We start from the raw sequence: 19944 nt of genomic DNA, 5'->3' as shown, positions 1-19944 counted from the left end.
TGCAAAGTGGAGGTGGTATGTTTGCCCCAACCTTGATGACTGTCTTTGTTCTTTTTTTTTTAATTCAACTTTCATTTATTTGGTAGCCACTAGGCTGCAAGCACTCCATTGTAATTTAGATACTCTCAGTTTTCACATGTGAATGTTTCTAGATTACTCTGAGGAAAAAAAAAAGGTTGAATCACAGTCAAGAATGCAAGCATGAAATCCAGCCTCCTCCACCTATTTGCTCCAGGAGCTTGGCCTGGTGAACTGTTCTTTCCAGTTCTCACTTTCATCTCTCATCTGGAGTTAGATTCCAGGTTCTTCTCATCTCAAACAAAGAATTGAATGAAACAAGCAAAAAGCAGTGGCAACGTTTATTTGAAAAAGTGAGAGTGAAGACTGAGAGAGAAACTGGCTCTGCAGAGCAAGCTTGGGCCAAATAGTAGAGGAAAAAGCAAGATAAAAGAACACCCTGGAGAAAGTAGGGCAGACTATCATGAGGAAAGCCACCATGGCCTCTTTTTTTCTAATTCTAACAAACATCTTTTGAGTGCCTGCTTGGTATTGGTGCCTTGGGAAGTTTAGAAAAGAATCTCCTTGTGAACAAAGAGCTTATAGTCTATAATTCAGTGATGATGGACCTTTTAGAGCTTTGAATGATATAAACAGCCTGCTGCAACACACATGCCATAGGTTCTCCACCACTGGTCTACATGTTAAATGATAAGAGTAGTGTTATGGCTTGTGTCTAGATGTCTCCCCAAAGCTTCATGCAGTCATAAGTGGGGCTTTTTCAGCGGGGGTTGCATCTCGAGTGTGTGACCCTGAGATTGATTCATGGTGCAATGCTAGCATCAAGGGCAGTAGGATCAAGGGTGTGAGTGCTATCCACCCTAAGTAGCCTGGATAAGATATAAGGGACAGAAAAAGCAGTGATTGTCTCTAACTTGCTTTGCTGCCTTCTGCCTGTCGTGAACTGTTTCTTCTCTGTGATGCTCCTCTGGCATGCCACTCTGCCTTGGAGCCAGCTGACTATGGACTGAAACCTCCCTCTACAGACTATGAGCCGAATAAACCTTTCTTTCTGTAACGTTGGGCATTGGGTATTTTGTCTCAGCAGGAGAAAAATAACTAAGACAAGTAGTAATTAACAAATAATAGAACTTTGTAGTTTACAAAACATTTTTCACCAGTACTTTCTTAAAGCAGCCTTGAAAGGAAGGTATTAGCGTTAGTCCCATTTATACAAGAGGAGACTTTGCCTTGTGAATGGTGAGGAAGTTAACTAAGTTAAGACCTACTAAATGTCAGACTTTGTGTCCAAGGGTCCTTTCTGCTTCACACTGTTAACTGATGTGAGAACTTCGGGGGAGGGCTGAAGTGGAGCACAAGTCAGGAATATGTAAGATGAAGAAAGCATTGGTTAAGAAAGAGAAGAGAATCAGTAGAGGGACAGATGGGGCTTTCTAACACTGGGAGAAGGAAAGTTAGTATCTCAGTAAGTTGATTGCTCTTCTGCCCTACAAGGGCCATAAAACCAGAGACAAACAAAAGAATTAACAGAGAGGGTTCTGGTCATTTTAAAACAACATAATTATCTGAGGGCTGTATTCATAGAAGGCATTGGGTGGCTCAAGGAGGAGGACAAGTCCACATTTTCTCACCTACCTTACCTGGATTTTTAGAAATTACAGCTGTATTATCATTGGTTTGAATAGGCATATAAAGATCACACAAAGATCAACAGTACAAAAGACTGCCTACTTGAAGAAGGCTTTCTTCTACCCTGGCCCTTGTATCTCAGTTTCTAAATTCTGTTGCTAAAAACAGGGCTGTCAGTTTCTTGTGTGACTTGCCAGAGCATTTCTGTGCATGACCATTTATACCTATCCTTTTCCTATTCTTCTAGGAGAATGTGGAAATGTGTAGTTCTGTGCCAGTGAATCAAAGCATACTTGTAGTTACTCACTGACATTTGTCCCACTCTCTGTCTTCATGTCCTTGACCAAATTTATTTAATTTTTCTGAATTTTATTGTCTGCTGTAAAATGAGGAGTTGGGAAGATGACTGATACATTTTTATTAGGCTGTTGTGAGGCTCAGATGACCCTCCTATCATGCATCCAAACTACATAGCACATGTAGCACAGTAAAAACTCAGAAGTTTCAATGTTAGCTCTGATTGTATTCCATATATACATGTATGAATGTATATTTGCAAATGAGAGCTGTTAAGATATTCTACAGGTAAGAATGATAAATGGAGAAAGACATTCATTACAACATAGCAAAAACAATAAAAATAATTTACCAATTATGATTGGGCTGTTTAAGCAGAATGGATTACTGCCAGCTCTTGAAGGAGTTCGTTTGTTTATGCTGACATGGAAGGGTGTTCGGCCGTATTAAATAGAAAAGGCAAGATGCAGAATAGTATGCTTAGAACTCCATCTGTTGTGTGTATCTTTAAAAAGCATTTGTACACTCAGCGAAAATAATAGCTGACATTAAGAGTGTCTTATGTGCCAAGCACTGTTCTAAGTTTTTATATGAACTCAGGTAATTTATTCACGACCTTCTGAGGTCGGTCTTCCATCCAAGGACACACAGTGTGTGACCGATCCAAGATTCAAACTAGGGCACTCAAATTTTTGAGACTGAAGAAGAAAGCAGTTAACAGTACCTCTCAAGGAGTGAAGGAGAGAGGAGGGGAAGCTGGCTGGGGAGCCAGCTGGAAGTGCAGAGCAGGTGGAAGTAGAAGGTAGGAGAATTTTTATTTCTTTTATGCAGGCACTTCTTTAAAATTAGAAAAGAAAGAATATATATTTTAAATGTTAAAACACTTTGCAATTTTGAATTGGTGAGGAAAATGCTGTAGGTTGTAATCATGAAAAATTTAAACAGAAGTGCTATGTCTAACTTTGTCTTCACATCCTCATGTGCATTTTCAATTTTTAAGATAAATTCCTGTAACTAAAATAAATGGGTCAAAGGGTACAGAATGTACCCTTTTTAAACAAAAAGTTTAACTTTTTTAACCTTTTGACCCTGATACATGTTGCCGTATTACTTTCTAAAAATACTGTGCTAGGTTATATTCTCATCAGTGATGAATGGACATCCAACCCCCCTCACCACACTGGATACTGTACATTCTTATAAAAGTAGCATAATACTCATTGTTTTAAAAAATTAGACTGGGTATATAGCTCAGAGGTAGAACACTTGGCTGGGATGCATGAGGCTCTGGGTTCCATCCAGCACTACAAAAAAATTAAATAGTACAAAAGTACTGTTCAAATCAGTTCAAAGAGCTCTTTCCTCACATCAAATCACATCTCTAGGAGTGTCTTAGTCACTTTCCTCAGCACTGAGACATAATACCTGACACCACCTAACAGCAAATCCATTATGAGCCCCCATAATCCAGTCACCTTCTGAAAGCCCCGCCTATGAGTGCATGATTCTCTTGGGGGACATCTAGATAGAAACCATCCCAAGGAATAATCAGAATAATAACTTGGTGTACACATATCTTTCCAGAGCCATTTTGACATACAGATTTACACATATATGCAGTCATACACTTTTTAATGTAGTCACATCATACCATATATACAGCAACTTGCTCTTTTCATTCTGTGATATATTACAGACCTTCCTTGACAGCATAGAGATGTACCTCATTTTGAAGTTATATTCCATAGAATATATAAAATTATGCTTTCAGGATTTATTAATAAAAATAGGCTATGTCTATTTTTCCATGGTTACAAATAATACTGCAATGATCTTCCCTGTGAAAATATATGTATGAAAAAAGAAAGAAAATACATGTATGTACTTAATACATATGACTATAGGTTAAAGTCCTAGAAATGAGGCTGCCAGGTCAAAGGTTCTGTGCTTTAAACATTATGAATAAGTACTGTTACATTGCTTCAGAAACCATTTACTCAGTTTATGCTACCACCAGCAGTGTCAGTCTTAAATGTTTAATATTTTCAGTCTTTAATTTTTGCCAATCCGATGATGTCATTTAATTTTCATTTCTTTCACCACTAGTAAGGTTGGGCTTTTGTTCATATTTTTGTCATTATTTATTTCTCTTATGAATTACCGATTTCTGTCCTTTTTGTATTTTTTCTCTTGGAGGTTTATCTTTGAAAAGTTGAATTATAGGCAGTCTCTGAGATTGCTAAGTTGTCTTTTTGTTGTTGCTGTTTGTGTTGCTGAGTATTCTCAGTTCAGTTTGTCTTTTAACTTAGCTTGTGGTGCCTTTTGCTGTGCAAAAGCTACTTATTGTTAGTTACAACTCTCTTTTCTTTTATGGCTACTTATGTGTCCCAACCCCAAAAGTATTAAAAAAAAAATGTCTGTTTTCTTCGATTACATTTATCATTTAATGTTTAGGTTTTTAAGTCCATCTCTAATTTTTCTCATAGAGTATGAGGAAAAAAATAGCCAGTAGTGCCATCTTGTCTTTTCCCCACTCATCTGAAATGCTGCCATTATCTTATTCTCAATTCGCAAATACTTTTTGGTCTGGTTTCAAACTTAACCCTTCTCATCCACTTGATCTGTTTTCAAGCTTATTGTTCTCATGCCAGTACTTTAACTGCTGTTGCTGTATAGTATACTTGATATTTTTTCAAAAAATATTTTTTTGTATCCTTGTTCATTTACTTTTCCAGAAAACTATAGAATCATCTTAAAGTTCCATTTTATATTAAATTAGATTAGCAAGAACTTGTTTTCTAATGTTGATCCTGTTTATGTAGAAGCATGGTCTGCCCTCCATTTAGAGAAGACTTCTTTTATATTTTTACTTCTAATACAATTTTGTGGAGTTTGTTGTAGTTTCTGTTAACTATTTAAAGTCTGTTGTTTTGATAGGTGTAAATAATATATCATTTAATTTGCACTTTGATTCTAGGGAAATTAAATTGCTTTCTGGTACTGAAGATTGAACCCAGGGCCTCTCAAATGCTAGGCAGGCACTCTACTACTGAGCTACATCCCCAGCTCTTAATTTTTTCAATTTTGAGACAGGGTCTTGCTAAGTTGCCTTGACTGATCTCAACATTTTGATCCTCCTGCCTCAGCCTCCCAAAGTAGGTGGGACAGGTGTGTGCTGCCATACCTGGCAGAAATCTAATATTTTAGAAATATGTTTATTAACTATATATATTTGGTGAATTTTCTCATCACCTCCTTGATCCATTTTCCACTGGGGTCTTAATTGTATATGAATTTATATAAGAATAATAATCTATCACAATATAGGAAATACTACTCTAATTTATTGTTTGCCCTTTGATTCACCATTATTCTTTTTACTTTCCAGAAATTTGAAAATCGCAGTTAAATCTTACTTTTGCTATTGCTGTTAAAGTCCCCCAAATTTTTGGGTTACTTGATTCCATATTTAGGAGAAATCTGTCATGTGGAAAACTAGTCTTGTGTGCTGCTAATAGAATCGGTTTTTATGTAATTTCTTTTAGATGTTTAATAATGTAGTGTTATGGTATTAGTAATTTTTTTTATTATAGATAATGAAATGTTACATGTGTAGTGGTACCTCAGTTCATGAACTTAATTTGTTCTACGATTTTGGAAAAGGTGGCCACATTTGTGTTTGTATGGGAAAGTTGGCCACGGTTGTGTTTGTCACCCAGTGCAGAGTTTGCAAACAAAATTGTGCTAAACACTTCTGTTTGTGAACCAAATTGTTTGCAAGCAAAACTGTTCGTGAACTGAGTTACCATTGTATATGCTCACAACTGAAATGTTTTATATAGATACAAATATATCTCAAAAATTTAAACATTTGGCTGTGATTTTTCATTTTAAGACTTTTTTTTTACTTTTTGGCAAGTGTATGTAATTCTAATAGCTTTAATGACATTCCATGTCTTAAACAATGTCACTTTGAATATTGAAAGTGTATAGTATGCTTTGATATGCAATTTGCTGTAGTGTTATGGTCAGGGAATATGTTTAGTTTTCTGTCTGAATAGGAATTGCTTCTCAGCCTTTTGGCTAAGATTAAGTGTAGTGTCTGTCTGAATAGGAAGAGTTATTCACATTAATTTATCTTGTTCCCTATAAATCATTGTCCAATAACTTACACCTCCTCCCCTTAAATCCCTCCAACCCCATCATAGTTATGTGATGTTCCATTCATATAACTGAACTGTTTTGCAAACAGTCTAATACTTCCAATTCCCCTGAGTTTTTACATATATTCAAGTATACTAATTGAATTGCCTTTTTCTTACCATAATCTAAGTGCTTTTATTTCTAAAAGAAAATCATTTCAAGTAATATCAGCACTCTGGGAGACTGAGGCAGGAGGCTTTTGTGTTTGAGTCCAGCGTGGACAGCTTAGTGACTTCATGAGACTCTGTCTCAAAATAATTTATTTTAAAAGGGCTGGGGCTGTAGCTCAGAATGAAGACCATGGGTTCAATACCCAGTACTGCCAATAAATAGACAGACAGACAGGCAGGCAGGCAGACATTAGCATTTGAGAGGAGTTGATGTGCTGTTTTGTTGAGAAATTAGTCTCTAGAATTACAATCAATAATATGATAAAGGAAAAACAAAGGAAGGCACTTAGATGGCTATCCCTAAAACTTTTATGATTTCACCCTAAGATTAGTAAGAATTCAGTTTTTATACCTTTTTGAAAACTTAAATACATTGTCTATGTACAGTAGACCCTTAATAAATATTTGTAGTTACTAATTGAATGAAATAGCTTCCAGTAGTGCTAGAAATTATTTTCAAATTGCTGGGCAATATAATTCTGAAGTTTACACATAAATTTTTTTCAATCCATTAAAGTATACACAACTAACTTGGAACATTTCTTTTCTGCCCCTTGTGTTAGAAACTCCTTTTATACTTAATATTTGTTTAACTACTTGATCAGTTCAACTACAGATGACATCCTTTTTGAATTTGTTCATTCAATTTTCATGATGATTAAAGAGCTGTCCAGATCAGTGCTTTTCTGCAGTGATGGAAGCAGTCCATATCTGTGCAGCTCAGTACTGTTGTACCTAGTCACATGTGGCTGATAAGCTCCTGAAATGTGGTCAGTGTGACTGAGAGACTGGTTTTCCTTTTATTATAAATTACTTTAAAATATTTGAAAGCAAGTCAGTGGGGTGGCACACACCTGTAATCTCAGCGCTCAGGAGTCTGAGACAGGACAATCTCAAGTTTGAGGCCAGTCTGTGCTACTTAGGGAGACCCTGTCTCTGAAAAATAAAAAATAAAGTAAAATTATACAATCAAGATCACAAAATTCACTTTTACAAAATTGCAAGTCAAAGGAAATAATTAAGGTTACTGTGATTGTAATACTATATTTTTATATTTTATTTTTGTTACATTTGTCTGAAACATTAGGTTGCAGTGTTGATTATAACACAGACCATTTTGCCTCATTTCTAGTGATTTAATTATAAGGAAAACCTGTGTCCTATGGACTGCTAAACTAATGCCCCTTTTAAGATTGGTCCATATAAAGCTTTTGTTCATTTTTAAGCAGCTGATTTAGAAGAAAGTTTTAATGAACGTGAACTGGAGCCCTCATCCCCAAAAAGTAAAAAGAAAAGTCGCAAAGGAAGACCGAGAAAAACTAATTTTAAAGGACTATCGGAAGATACCAGGTCCACATCCTCCCATGGAACAGATGAAATAGAAAGTAGTTCCTATGTAAGTAGGAAACTATTGGATGCTTAGTTTTTGTTACATCATGAATATTTCATTTAAACTGTGTTTATAGGTAGGGTTTATCATTTGAAATGTTAAATAAGCTTGAAATACTAATAGCATTTTTAAAGTGCTTTTTTTTTCCTTTTCCATTTGCAGAGAGATAGGTCTCCACACAGAAGCAGCCCCAGTGACACCAGGCCTAAATGTGGATTTTGTCATGTAGGGGAGGAAGAAAATGAAGCAAGAGGAAAACTGCATATATTTAATGCCAAGAAGGCAGCTGCACATTATAAGTGTATGGTAAGTATGGTTCTTCTTATGTGCTTTTAAGCCAAGAGTTTTTGAAAATTTAACTAGTAACCAAATAGTAATTTTCCCCTAGAAATAGTGTTTCACTTATGAATAGTAATATCCTATAAACTTCAGACTTTGAAAAAATAGCCTTTATATTTTAGTAGGATTTGAAGTAATGCTAATCATTGTTATCATATTCAATGTAATCCATCAGGCTGGCTGTGATTATTAATAATTATTTCACAGCTGTAAGAATTTCATCTCTATAAATATGTCATGAAAGGTATTTCAGGCCTCTGCTATAATAAATACCATTATTATTGTGCTTAGTGTACTGTGTTGCAATTATCTACTGTTGAACTAACCTTCCATAATAGACCCTTAAGCTGAGGATTTAGCTCAGTGGTTCTGGCACCTGCCTCGCAAACGCAAGGTCCCAAGTTCGATCCCCGGTACCAAAAAAAAAAAAAAAAAAGCAGCATAATAGACCCTTAAATTCCTTGAAGATAAGAATAAGATGAAGTTGTTTTTATCTTTGCATCCTTAAATCCATGCCTGACTTAGAGTACAAAAATTTTTTTGAGTTATATTGTATTAAATTATTCATCCCATTTATGAGTAGGTTTTTAAAAGTGTTTACATCAAAAGTTTTGACTAAGGTGCATGTAAGATTTACCTGGGAAGTTTCTTCCAAAATATTTGTGTCTAGGACCCCCACGGAGTACATTCCAGACATGTCTGTTGTGAAAAGAAACAAAAAACACAGGAGATCCTCGTCTACATCTCTGGTTGAAATTTGCTATTCAAACTATTTTTTGAAACTTTATGGAAATGTAAAACAGTTGACAACAGGGTGATATTATTGAAATCTTCATTATTTGAAGCAGAGTATTTAATCTTGGCTGTACACTGGCAATCTTGGGTTTTTCCCCCAGTGTTCTTATTTCGGGTTATATTTTAATCAGATATGAATATACTAAAATATTTGGTACCTATTATTGAAGAGTATGTTTTGCTCTGGAAATTAAAGCAGTATAACATGTTTGTTATGATCCTTTTTACTCTTTTTCTCATAAGGACTCTGAGCGGTAATATTTCTGCATTTTTCCTCTCTAGTTGTTTTCTTCTGGCACAGTCCAGCTCACGACAACATCAAGAGCAGAGTTTGGAGATTTTGATATTAAAACTGTACTTCAGGAGATTAAGCGAGGAAAAAGAATGGTCTGTGATTTTTATATTTGTGTTATGCCACATTACTCTTGATTCTCTACTTACAGCGTATCTCAAATACATCCAATCATCAGGGAATTAAGTATAAAGTAGTTCATATGTTAAAACAAGGTATATATTTGACTTACATGTAATATAATAAAGGATGCTCATCTTACTGAAACGTATTCCTCTTTCTATGCACCTTCATTTCTTAAGAAAATTATACAAAAAGGTTTATATTTCAAGGTATTTGCAAGTACTCAATAAAATAAGTGAAGATATGGATGTGACAAAGCTCATAAAGTTTAAAATGTTACATTGTATAAACTTACAGAAAAATTCCATAAGCCTAATGCAGCATTGAGAACCACCCAATATTGTTAATTCTTTTTGTTTTAATAAAAAGAAAAGTTTTTAGGGTCTTTTGTTTAAATTACATATAAACAGTTATGTCTCTTAAAATGTTAATTATAACTGTAAAGTTTCCTTTAATAAAATGTATTTTTAGTCTCATGTTTTTAAACATACCGAATTACTAATAAGCTTCAAAAAATACTGGTGTCTTCTATTAATTATTCCTTTATGAATGTAGAATGTCAGTGGAATGCAAAGTCTTTTCTTTGAGACAGCAGTCATCTCTAGAAATGAATGACTTTTAATTTTTCAATATTTTGTTCAGGAAATTTTGAAACATCAAATAAAGAAAGACTAGTAACACATCTACCCATCACCCCGATCCAGCAGTTACCAAGTAATTGCCTCACTTATTTCATCTATGCCTTTAATTCTTATTGTTTGAAGTATTTTATTTATTTATTTTTTTGGTATCGGGGATCGAACTCGGGTCCTTGCACTTGCAAGGCAGGCAGTGGAACCACTGAGCTAAATCCCTGGCCCTGAAGTATTTTAAAGCAGAGCCCATACTTCATACCTTTCACCTCTACATACTTCAGTATACATCTCCTAATTGGACATTTTTTTACCTAACAACAACATAACACACCTTATAAGTTAATAGTTACCAATTCATATTTGTATTTCCTCAACTGTCTCAAAACTGTAAGGTTGATTTATTTGAGTTGGATCCCAAAGGAAGACTATACATTTGGTTCTCATATAGTATATCCCTTATTTAATACAGCACAGGCCTTTCACCCTCTCTTGGTCGCATTTTTTATGCTACTGACTTGTTGAAGAAAATGAGTTAATTGTCCTGTAGAATGTCCTAGTATTGTTTCCTTTCTCATAATACTATTTAACTTGTCTCTCTATCCCCATATTTCCATTTAAAGTGAGAATTACATGTACAGGCTTACTTAGATTCAGTTTCAACTGTATTGTAGCATAGCAGATAGATAATAATGGCTGATCTTTGGATGCAGGTGGGATCTGACCCCTTGATTGTGAAGTTCTCCTTCAGTCTCATGTCATGTTTTCAGACATTTATCATCTTTGACTCCAGGAGAAATGACCCTTTCTTCTAAGAACTTCCTATTTTAAAGTGTGAACATTCTTTTCCATTTTGATCTAGTTCAGTATATCCATACTTTGATTACTCTTTTTAAAATGAAACTTTAAAAAACAACCTGTAGTACTGAAAAAGGGGGAAAATCATTTATTCTATGATGCAGAAATGTATCATACAACTAACATTCAATTAGGTGAGTAGGACAACAATTCAGCTCTTTTTTGTTGTTTTTGTTTTTTGAGACAGGGTCTCGATATGTAGTTCAGCCTGGCCTTGAACTCACTATGTAGCCCAGGCTGGCCTTGAACTCTCAGCAGTCCTCCTGCCTCAGGCTCCCAGGTGCTGGGATTACAGGTGTGCGCCACCATGCCCAGCCCAGCAGTTCAGCCAACCCTCTTGATCAGTTTATTGTTCATCTCTGCACTTCTAGCATTTCTCAGATGTGTGCTCCAAAGGAAATTAATCTATCAGGATACTCCCACAATGCTCCAAAAATAAAAGAGCATTTAGAATTCAGTAAATTTGAAAACTGTTTACTGTATACTTCTTCCTGGAGAAAAGGCTATCAGAAGTTGTACAATAAAGCAATCTGTCTATAACCTGATATTTTTCTAACAGATTGATTCTGAAATCCTTTTTTTCACTAGGTACCTTTTCATCTCAGATCATTCTTTAGGTGAGGCTGATGTAGGCCAAACTGGGAAGTCTCAAAAGATTTCACATCCTTTAGTCTCCCACTGTCCTTTGCCTCCTTGGTAATGACCTTTCTCTAAGGGGATTGCTTTTTTGTTTTCTCATTCTTTCCCCTAGTCAGAATAAGAGAGGATCTGATTTGGAGAAGAAAAGAAGTCAAACCACTGAAATATGCAGTATTATTCTTTTTGGTTTTGACATTATCAAGGAGTGTCTTCTCTCTACAGTACTTAGATGTCAGATCTCTCCTGGCTAGAATGTTTTTTCTAACACCCTGGCAGTTTATAAATGTTAAGTAATAGAAACATCGGGGGATGACTTCAGAAGGTTCACCAAAGTATGGTTTAAGTTACAGCGTTAACATTATTATTATTATTTGTTTTTTTGAGACAGGGTCTTGCTTTATAGTGCAGGCTAGCCTTGGACTCACTGTGTAGCCCAGGCTGCCCTCAAACTCTCAGTGATCCTCCTGCCTGAGCCTCCTGAGTGCTGAGATTATAAGCGTGTGCCACCATGCCCAGCTTATTTTGTTTTGAGATGGGGTTTTCTGGGCTCAAGTGATCCTCCTGCCTCAGCATTCTGAATAGGTGGGACTACGGATACACACAACTGTGGCTAGCTATAGCATTATTTTAATTATGTGCCGTGTAATGAGTTCTGTGTATTCCTTTTTAAAAATAGAAAGTGGCTGCTATTTGCTTTGTAAACTTAAATGTTTGGCTGAAATATGAATAAAATAGATAATATTACCTGGCTGGGCTTGTAATCCCAGCACTTGAGAGGCTGAGGCGGGAGAATCACTGTGAGTTTGAGGCCAACCTGGGCTACATAGTGAGTTCAAAGCCAGCCTGAACTACATAGGGAGACCCTGTCTCAAACAACAGCAACAATAAAAAAGATTGCCTAAACTCTGAAAAGTGGCTTATGATCATTATTTTTCTTTCTTTAAACAGAAATGTACACTTTGCAGTCAGCCTGGTGCTACTATTGGATGTGAAATAAAAGCCTGTGTGAAGACCTACCATTACCACTGTGGAGTACAAGACAAAGCTAAATACATTGAAAATATGTCACGGGGAATTTACAAGTAAGAAAACAATTGTCCATTTTCCTAAAATTGTCCATAAGTAACTCCCCTTAATAGATGACACTAGTTTACTTGATAGCTATTCTTAGGTGGTGTTTAGTCAAGTGTAGAGTACTGAGGCTATCATACAAGGTGTGAGAACTGTGATCAACATTTGCTTCTTCCTACATGGCCCTGGATTAGCATTTGTTCATCCAGTATTATGTTTACCTGTGCCAGGCATTGTGCTAGGGCCTGAGCGTACGGAACCGACAGACTGTGTCCTCATGAAGCATGCAGTCTTTCAGGAGAGACCATTAATTAAATGGTCAGGCAAGTAAATACATGATTACAAACTACATAAGCACTCTAAAGATGTTACAAAGCGCTGTGAGGCACTAAAAACAGGAAGAGCTAACCTAGTCTGTAGTGGAATGTTTAAGAATTTTCTGAAGGCAATAGTGCTAGAGCTGAAATAGGAAGGGCAGAGGTGAACTCAGAGGAGGTGTTCTAGGCAGAGAAGAGCACGCAGCATGCACAAGATCTTTAGGAAAGAAACAAAGGGGACATAAAGAGATGAGTTAGGAGACATTTGTGAAGGTAGAAACCAAGAGAGATCGTCCCAGAGGGATGGTGAAAGTGTAGGATTTGAAGATGCTGGAGGTATAGCTCAGTGGTAGATCACTTCTCTAGCATGTATAAGGCTCTGAGTTTGACCCCCAGCATCACAAAAAAGAGTGGCGTTTTAGGATTGCATGTCACTGACCTTTTCATGGTTCTTCCACTTACTGTGCTTCCTTGGGCTAGTGTTAAAATAAATATAATAGTTCCATTTGATTAATCAAGTGGAGTATAATATGGTAAGGCTCTCTTAATTTTAATTGGCCTTCAAAAGTGGTAAAGCATTTCCATATTCTCACATGCCTAGTATACAGTAAACCAGTAACTTCGGGGTCTAGTCTGTGTGAAAAGCAGTTTACCCAAACAGTCGTCAAATCATTTGGGTACCTGCATAAGGTACTAGTGCTGTTATAAAATTTACCAAATTATGTTTAATTTTAAAGGCACAAATATTTTTCAAGAGAGTTCTATCAAGTTTTTAAGGAACAGATAATTCCAATATAAAGTACCTGAAGAGGTCTAGCACGTAGAACGAGATGGAAATCTTGGCTTATTCTATAAAGCATGCATATTTGTGATACCAAACTTGACAAAGATAAAAGAACAAACTCTAGGCTAGTCTCACTTTTATAAATAAATGTACAAAAATCTAAATAAAATACTGGCAAATCAAATCCAGCTCTGTAATCCAAGAATTTAAAGATCTTCAAAATTAGGAAATATGTTAATGTTGTCTTTTGAAGTTAATAAAGAAAAAAAATTTCTACACTTTTTCTTTATTTAGAAACAGTCTCACTAAATTGCTCAGGCAAGACTTGAACTTGTGATCTTGCTTCAGCCTCTGGAGTATTTAGGATTACAGGCATGTGCCAGCATCATGCCTGGCAAGCTAGGAAACATAGTGGGTGTTTAAGAGAAAACAGAAATAGTTTATTTAATATTGAACTAAAGCAGCATTGGTTCTTAACCAAGAGTGAGCCCCAGAATCCCCTGGGGTAGTTGGCTCTGAAAATGTCCATGCTTAGGCCTCACCCATAGAGATTTAAATTCAGTAGGTCTCGGGCCGGGGATTTAGCTCAGTGGTTTCGCCGCCTGCTTTGTAAGTGCAAGGACTCGAGTTTGATCTCGGGTACCAAAAATAAATAAATAAATTAATTAATTAATTAATTCAGTAGGTCTGGGTTGAGCCACCAGTAATTCTCATGTTCATCTGTCACTAAGCCATTAGACTAAATACATTTTCATTCAGATGAAGAACACCCAGCTACTAACATGATTTCCAGTGTTCTTTTGGAAGGTTAAGCTGATGAAACAAGAAAAAAAAGGGCAGGCTGGGGGTGCAGCTCAGTGGCAGAGAACTTGTCTAACACTCAGGAGGCCCTGGGGTCCATTCCCATCAATAAAAAAAGAAAAGTATATAATAAATAAAATGATGAACATTGTTAGTGGTGTCATTACCAAGAAAATGCAAAGGAATCAACTCTGAACTTACTAAAATTAATGAGCACTGGGTTATGCAGTGGAATATGACTTTTAAAAATAACTGGTTGAGCCAGGGATTTAGCTCAGTGGTTCCGCGCCTGCCTCGCAAGCACAAGGACCCGAGTTCGATCTCTGGTACCAAAGTAAATAAATAAATAAATAACTGGTTGGGCCAGGGATTTAGCTCAGTGGTGCCGCTGCCTGCCTTGCAAGCGCAAGGTCCTGAGTTCGATCCCTGGTACAAAAAAAAAAGAAAAACTGGTTAGTAGCCAGGTGTGGTGGCGCATGCCTGTAGTCCCAACACTTGGGAGGCTGAGGCAGGAGGGTCACCATGAGTTCAAGGCCAGCCTGAGCTACAATAGTGAGTTCAAGGCCAGCCTGAACTACATAGGGAGACCCTGTCTCAAAAAACCCAAATAAATAAATAATGAAAATAAAGATAACTGGTTAGAATATGTAAAGGGAAAATGGTCACCCCCTCTCCCTGCCTGCATATGTACACATGCTCACACACACACACACACACACACACACACACACACACACAATGAACCTTTAACTTCTTTTAAAAAATGTATTTTACAAGACACAGAAGAATGGTGAAATATATTATGTTCCTTAATAGAATGATTCAGCACTAAAGGATGCCTATTCTCACCAAATTAATCTATAAATTTAATATAATTTTAATCAAATCCAAAATTTTTGACAATTTTATCTAGAAGAGCAAACATGGTGTAATTTTCTACTTGTAATGATTATGTGTTCCTTGTATATTGGGGAAAATAGCTTACACAAGATAGAGTTGTTCCTTACATAAAGGCACGCAGAGGAAAAGAGTCGAGATGTGGGACACAGTTTGTCAGTGTCATCAGGGACCCAGGTGACCCACCATCGCTCTACTCTTTCTTGGGATGCCCTTCCACATATGTGTGTGTGGCTGTGTCTGTAGGAAGAGCTCTAGAAACAAACTCAGTGTTATTACCAGCTGTCAGTTGTGTAAGGATGCAAGAGAAGAGGCAGTTTTCATACTCCCCATTAGACATTTCAGTGGTGTGTGGATATTTTCATAAACAGTGCATTATTAGCCATTATTTGAAAATAAGTCCATTTTAAACATGTACAGTCTGATTATGTGAAAAATTATTGCATTAAATTTTACCTTTATTTATTTATTTATTTTTACCTTTATTTAGATATTATAGTTATCTTTTTTTTCATTTTGGAAAATCTGGAAAATTAGAAAAGATTCAAAGGTTAGCCAGGCGGGGCCGAGGATGTAGCTCAGCAGCACTGCGTCTGCCTGGCAAGTGCAAGGTCCTGAGTTCAATCCCTGGTACTCAAAACAAAACGAAACAAACCAAACAAAGAAACTTCTATCCATGAACTTGTGATGAAAGAAAAAAATTAGCCTGGCATGCTGGTGCATGCCTGTAATCTCAGCACTTTCGAGGCTGAGGCAGGAAGATCAAGAGTTCAGGGGCAGCCTAGGCTGCATAGTGATACCCTGTCTCAAAACAAACCAACAAAAGTGTCAACTTTAATTCCACCACCTGAGATTCCAATTTTAAATCTTTTGGAATATTTCTTCTAGACATTTGTATAAATTTATAAAAATAGAAATTTAAAAAAGATTTTTTTTTGAGACAGGATCTTGCTGTGTAGCCCAGGCTGGCCTTGAACTTGTGATTCTCCTGCCTCAGCTTCCTGAATGGTGGGATTACAGGCATGCTCCACCATGCCTGGCAGGATTTTCTTATATATACTGTTGCATAATCTGTTTTTTCTTATTTTAGACCTTTGGGTTGATTTTACTTTTTTTTTTTGGTACCGGGGATCGAACTTGCGTCCTTGCGGTTTCGCAGCAGGCTGCGAAACCACTAAGCTAAATCCCCAGCCCTGATTTTACTTTTTAAGTGTTAAAAAAAATGTTTCAGTGACAATCTCTGAATACAAATATTTGTACTAGGATCTATGATGATTTGAATTGCTCTTTTTATTTTCTACATCAAAATGTCTTTTCTTAGACTGGGTGTGGTGGTGCACACCATAATCGCAGCACTCAGGAGTCTGAGGTAGGAGGATCATGAGTTTAAGGCCACCCTGGGGTACATAGTAAGTATGAGGCCAACTTGGGCAACATAGTGAGACTCTGTCTCTAAAATACAAAATAATAATAAAAATGTATTTCTTAAATCTGCTTGTAATGTGGCTTGCAGATAGAGACCATTGAATTCAAATGAGAGTCTACATGCAAATAATTTGGGGAGAAAGGAACCAACAAATAGGAGGAAATATAAGGAGGAACGTTTCTGAATGTCGTGGCTTCCCTGTCTTCTAAATATGACTTTCCAGGCTGGGGATTTAGCTCAGTGGTTCCACCGCCTGCCTCCCAAGCACAAGGTCCTGAGTTCGGTCCCTGGTACCAAAAAAAAAAAAGGAAGACGAGAGTATATAATAAATTTTATTTTTGTTTACCCTGATTTTTGTCTTTATTGAATTTTTGAATTATTTAATATAAATTTCTAAAATGTCATTCTCCAACCATAAAATGTGAGTTCTGTTACAGGGATCTTTGTTTGCTTAGTTGACCTTGGTGCCTAGACAAATGAAGGGCATATAAGGGACTATGGGAGATATTTCACAAATGAAAATTCCATAAAAAGATTAAAATTTGTTCTGACAATAAAAGACTTGTAAAAAAAATAAAAAATAAATTAAAAAAAACAAAAGACTTGTCCTTTTAGATGAAACTTTTTATTAAAAAGACTTCCAAATATATGCAAAAATAGAGTAGCATAACTTTCCCAATCATGGTTTACCTAGTTAGTTCCACAGTTGTTTCATATACCATGTTTTCACCCCGAAAGTATGTTAAAGCAAAATCTCTTGTCATTTTGTCCCTGTATGCTTCAATATGCATCTCTTAGAAATACAGATATTTCTTTTCCGGGTGTTGTGGCACGTGCCTGTAATCCTAGCACTCTGGGAGCCTGAGGCGGGAGGATCACAAGTTCAAGCCCACCCTGAGCAGCTTAGCAATGTAGCATGACTGTCTCAAAATAAAAAAAAATAATTCTTAAATGGCCCAGGCTTGTAGCTCAGTGAAAAGGCCCAGGGTTCAATCCCTAGTACCACCCCCCCAAAATAGGTATTTCTTACATAATCATTATCCCATTAATGACATGTTATAATGTGAATAGTTATTTCTTAACATCGTCTCATACCCAGTCCATTTCTACATTTCCTCAGTTGGCTTACAAATGCCTTTTTAGACTTGATATATTCAAATCTGAATATTCATGAGAACCCTCCGCTGTATTTGCCATTCCTTAAATCTGTCTTAAAATGGAACCATCCCCACCCCACTCCTATCTTTCTCCTCCTTGAAGCACCCCAATAAGTTGTTCTTTCTCACATTCTGGACTTGTCAGTTTGCTATTTCATGATGCCATTTAACTTGTATCTTTAAACTTCTTCCCATATTTTATATAAACTTTAAGTTGGTTCAAAGGCTTGATTTGATCCAGGCTGTATTTTGGAGAAGATGCTTCATAGGTAACACTGTATAGGAATCTCTTGATATTTAAAATCATGATTTTTTTTAAAGATAGTTCCCAGTGTGCAACATAATTCTCCATAGATCTTTGAAAGCTAATAAAAATGTTTCAAGTCTGTTAAATAATCAGCAAAACTAGATTGAAGTCAATTGTTATTGTTGAACCCCCAACCTCACTTTTGCCTTTTATTGTACTCAAATGTTACACTTACATGTACTCAAATGTTTACACAGTGTAAACACTGTGTATTTGTGACTTGTGAATTCCTGTATAGTCTTTTATCCAATATTGACCACAAGAGGCCAGACAGTGAACATTTTCTAAGGGTTGTTCCATCATCCTGTGTGTAATTAACCTAACATGAGTTCAAATCAGCCCACCTTTTTCTGATTATCCCAAATCACCTACATTACTATTTTTATTAAAATCTTAATGAATTTCAACAATACAGCATATATACTCAAATAGAAGGTTGTTGGAAAAGCATTTGTCAAAGAATCACTCTGGGAATCCCTTTCTAGTTTTAAAGGAGAAAGACTCCCTTTTCAGTGGCAAAATCTGGCTATCACCACCACCTTAACCAACTGATCAAGCATAGGCTCACTAATAATGGGCCAGTCTGAAATTACATGTAAGTTGAACCTAAAGCTAACCAAGCCCTTAGGCCTTATTCCCAGTTTGTACAAAATATGGGGGGAGAAACAAAACAGTACTAGAAAATCCACAATGTGGTACAATTGTAAGCTATCTGGACGGATCCCATCCAAAAAGTTAGTATCAAGAGACAAATAGAAGTTGGAGGGACCAGTCTACTATTCAGTTGTTCATTTATTCCTTTTTAGGGGGGAGGTACTGGGGATCGAACTCAGGACCTTGTGCTTGCCAGGCAGGCGCGGCACCACTGAGCTAAATCCCCGGCCCCGGGACCAGTCTAGATTGAGAGAGACAGAGCCGAATACAATTTGGGGCAATGTGGGTGCTTTGTGAAGGAATATATTCTAGAGAAGGCCAGAACACTAATGATGAAAGGGCATTTGAAGAAGTTGAGTAACCTTGTTTCGCAGAATGTGAACGGCAAGTAACAGTATATATAGAATATATTTCTTGAAATCTGATTGTAAATTATATATAAAGAGAATTTATAGAATTTTATTATTTTGCCTGTACTCCAAATGTTGGTATTTTAAGTTGGCCAAAAAACCTGGCTTTAATCTTGTTGGGCAAAATGAGGAGTTGTTTTTATGATAGCTGCCATCCTTAACTACAGATTTTATTCCGATGAACTTCCGTTATCTCAGTAACAGTATGCTTTCCTATCTTTTAGATAGAAGTGGACCTGTAATTAATTGTGGGTGTTTCCAAGTGTGAATGAGGAAACCCATATTTTATATGGGCACCAGTCTCATCTGCTAATGATAACATAGATGTATTCTCATCAACCGTATCTTTCATCATTGTAGACTATATTGTAAAAACCATAGTGGAAATGATGAGAGAGATGAAGAAGATGAGGAACGAGAGAGTAAAAGCCGAGGAAAAGTAGAAATTGATCAGCAACAAACTCAGCAGCAACTTAACGGAAACTAGGTATGAATGTTAATTATATAGGATCTGTTGTCAGGATATAATATCCACTGATAAATACATAACGAAGTAATGGTATGCAGTAAGATTTTTTTAATCCTAATGTGTTTAGTTAAGAGCATGTTACCGGAATGCTGAGGTTATATAGGCTTGTGTAGTTTTGTTGTTTTTTTTAAAAAAAAACTAGCCAGCTTTGTAACCGTAAAAACAAGCTATCTACTTTATCAATAAATGTAGTTACAATGTCGAAT

The 19944-nt window shown here is 36.4% G+C and overlaps 1 protein-coding gene and 1 pseudogene across 7 annotated transcripts in view; both read left to right on the top strand.

The window, feature by feature from the left end:
• Positions 1-19944, top strand: part of Phf6 (PHD finger protein 6) — a 58940-nt gene that overhangs the window by 26800 nt on the left and 12196 nt on the right. For 5 of the 7 annotated variants that reach the window (XR_015446823.1, XM_021240557.2, XM_021240556.1 and 2 more), the window contains exons 6-10: positions 7544-7713; positions 7870-8013; positions 9124-9228; positions 12334-12467; positions 19570-19696. Coding sequence is in view for 6 of the 7 variants with exons in the window: in XM_021240557.2 (XP_021096216.1) it covers positions 7544-7713; positions 7870-8013; positions 9124-9228; positions 12334-12467; positions 19570-19696 (680 nt within the window). In the remaining variant the exon portion in view is untranslated. The remainder of the gene's footprint in view (positions 1-7543; positions 7714-7869; positions 8014-9123; positions 9229-12333; positions 12468-19569; positions 19697-19944) is intronic. The other 2 variants (XM_087199831.1, XM_013077893.3) reach the window with 1 other exon arrangement.
• Positions 6008-6102, top strand: LOC147821568 (U2 spliceosomal RNA; annotated as a pseudogene).

The sequence above is a fragment of the Heterocephalus glaber genome, unplaced genomic scaffold (genome assembly GCF_053883595.1).
Source record: "Heterocephalus glaber isolate CG9 unplaced genomic scaffold, H.glaber_assembly_v1.0 deba00001729, whole genome shotgun sequence".
Taxonomy (NCBI): domain Eukaryota; kingdom Metazoa; phylum Chordata; class Mammalia; order Rodentia; family Bathyergidae; genus Heterocephalus; species Heterocephalus glaber.
This window is presented reverse-complemented; position numbering and strand designations above follow the sequence as displayed.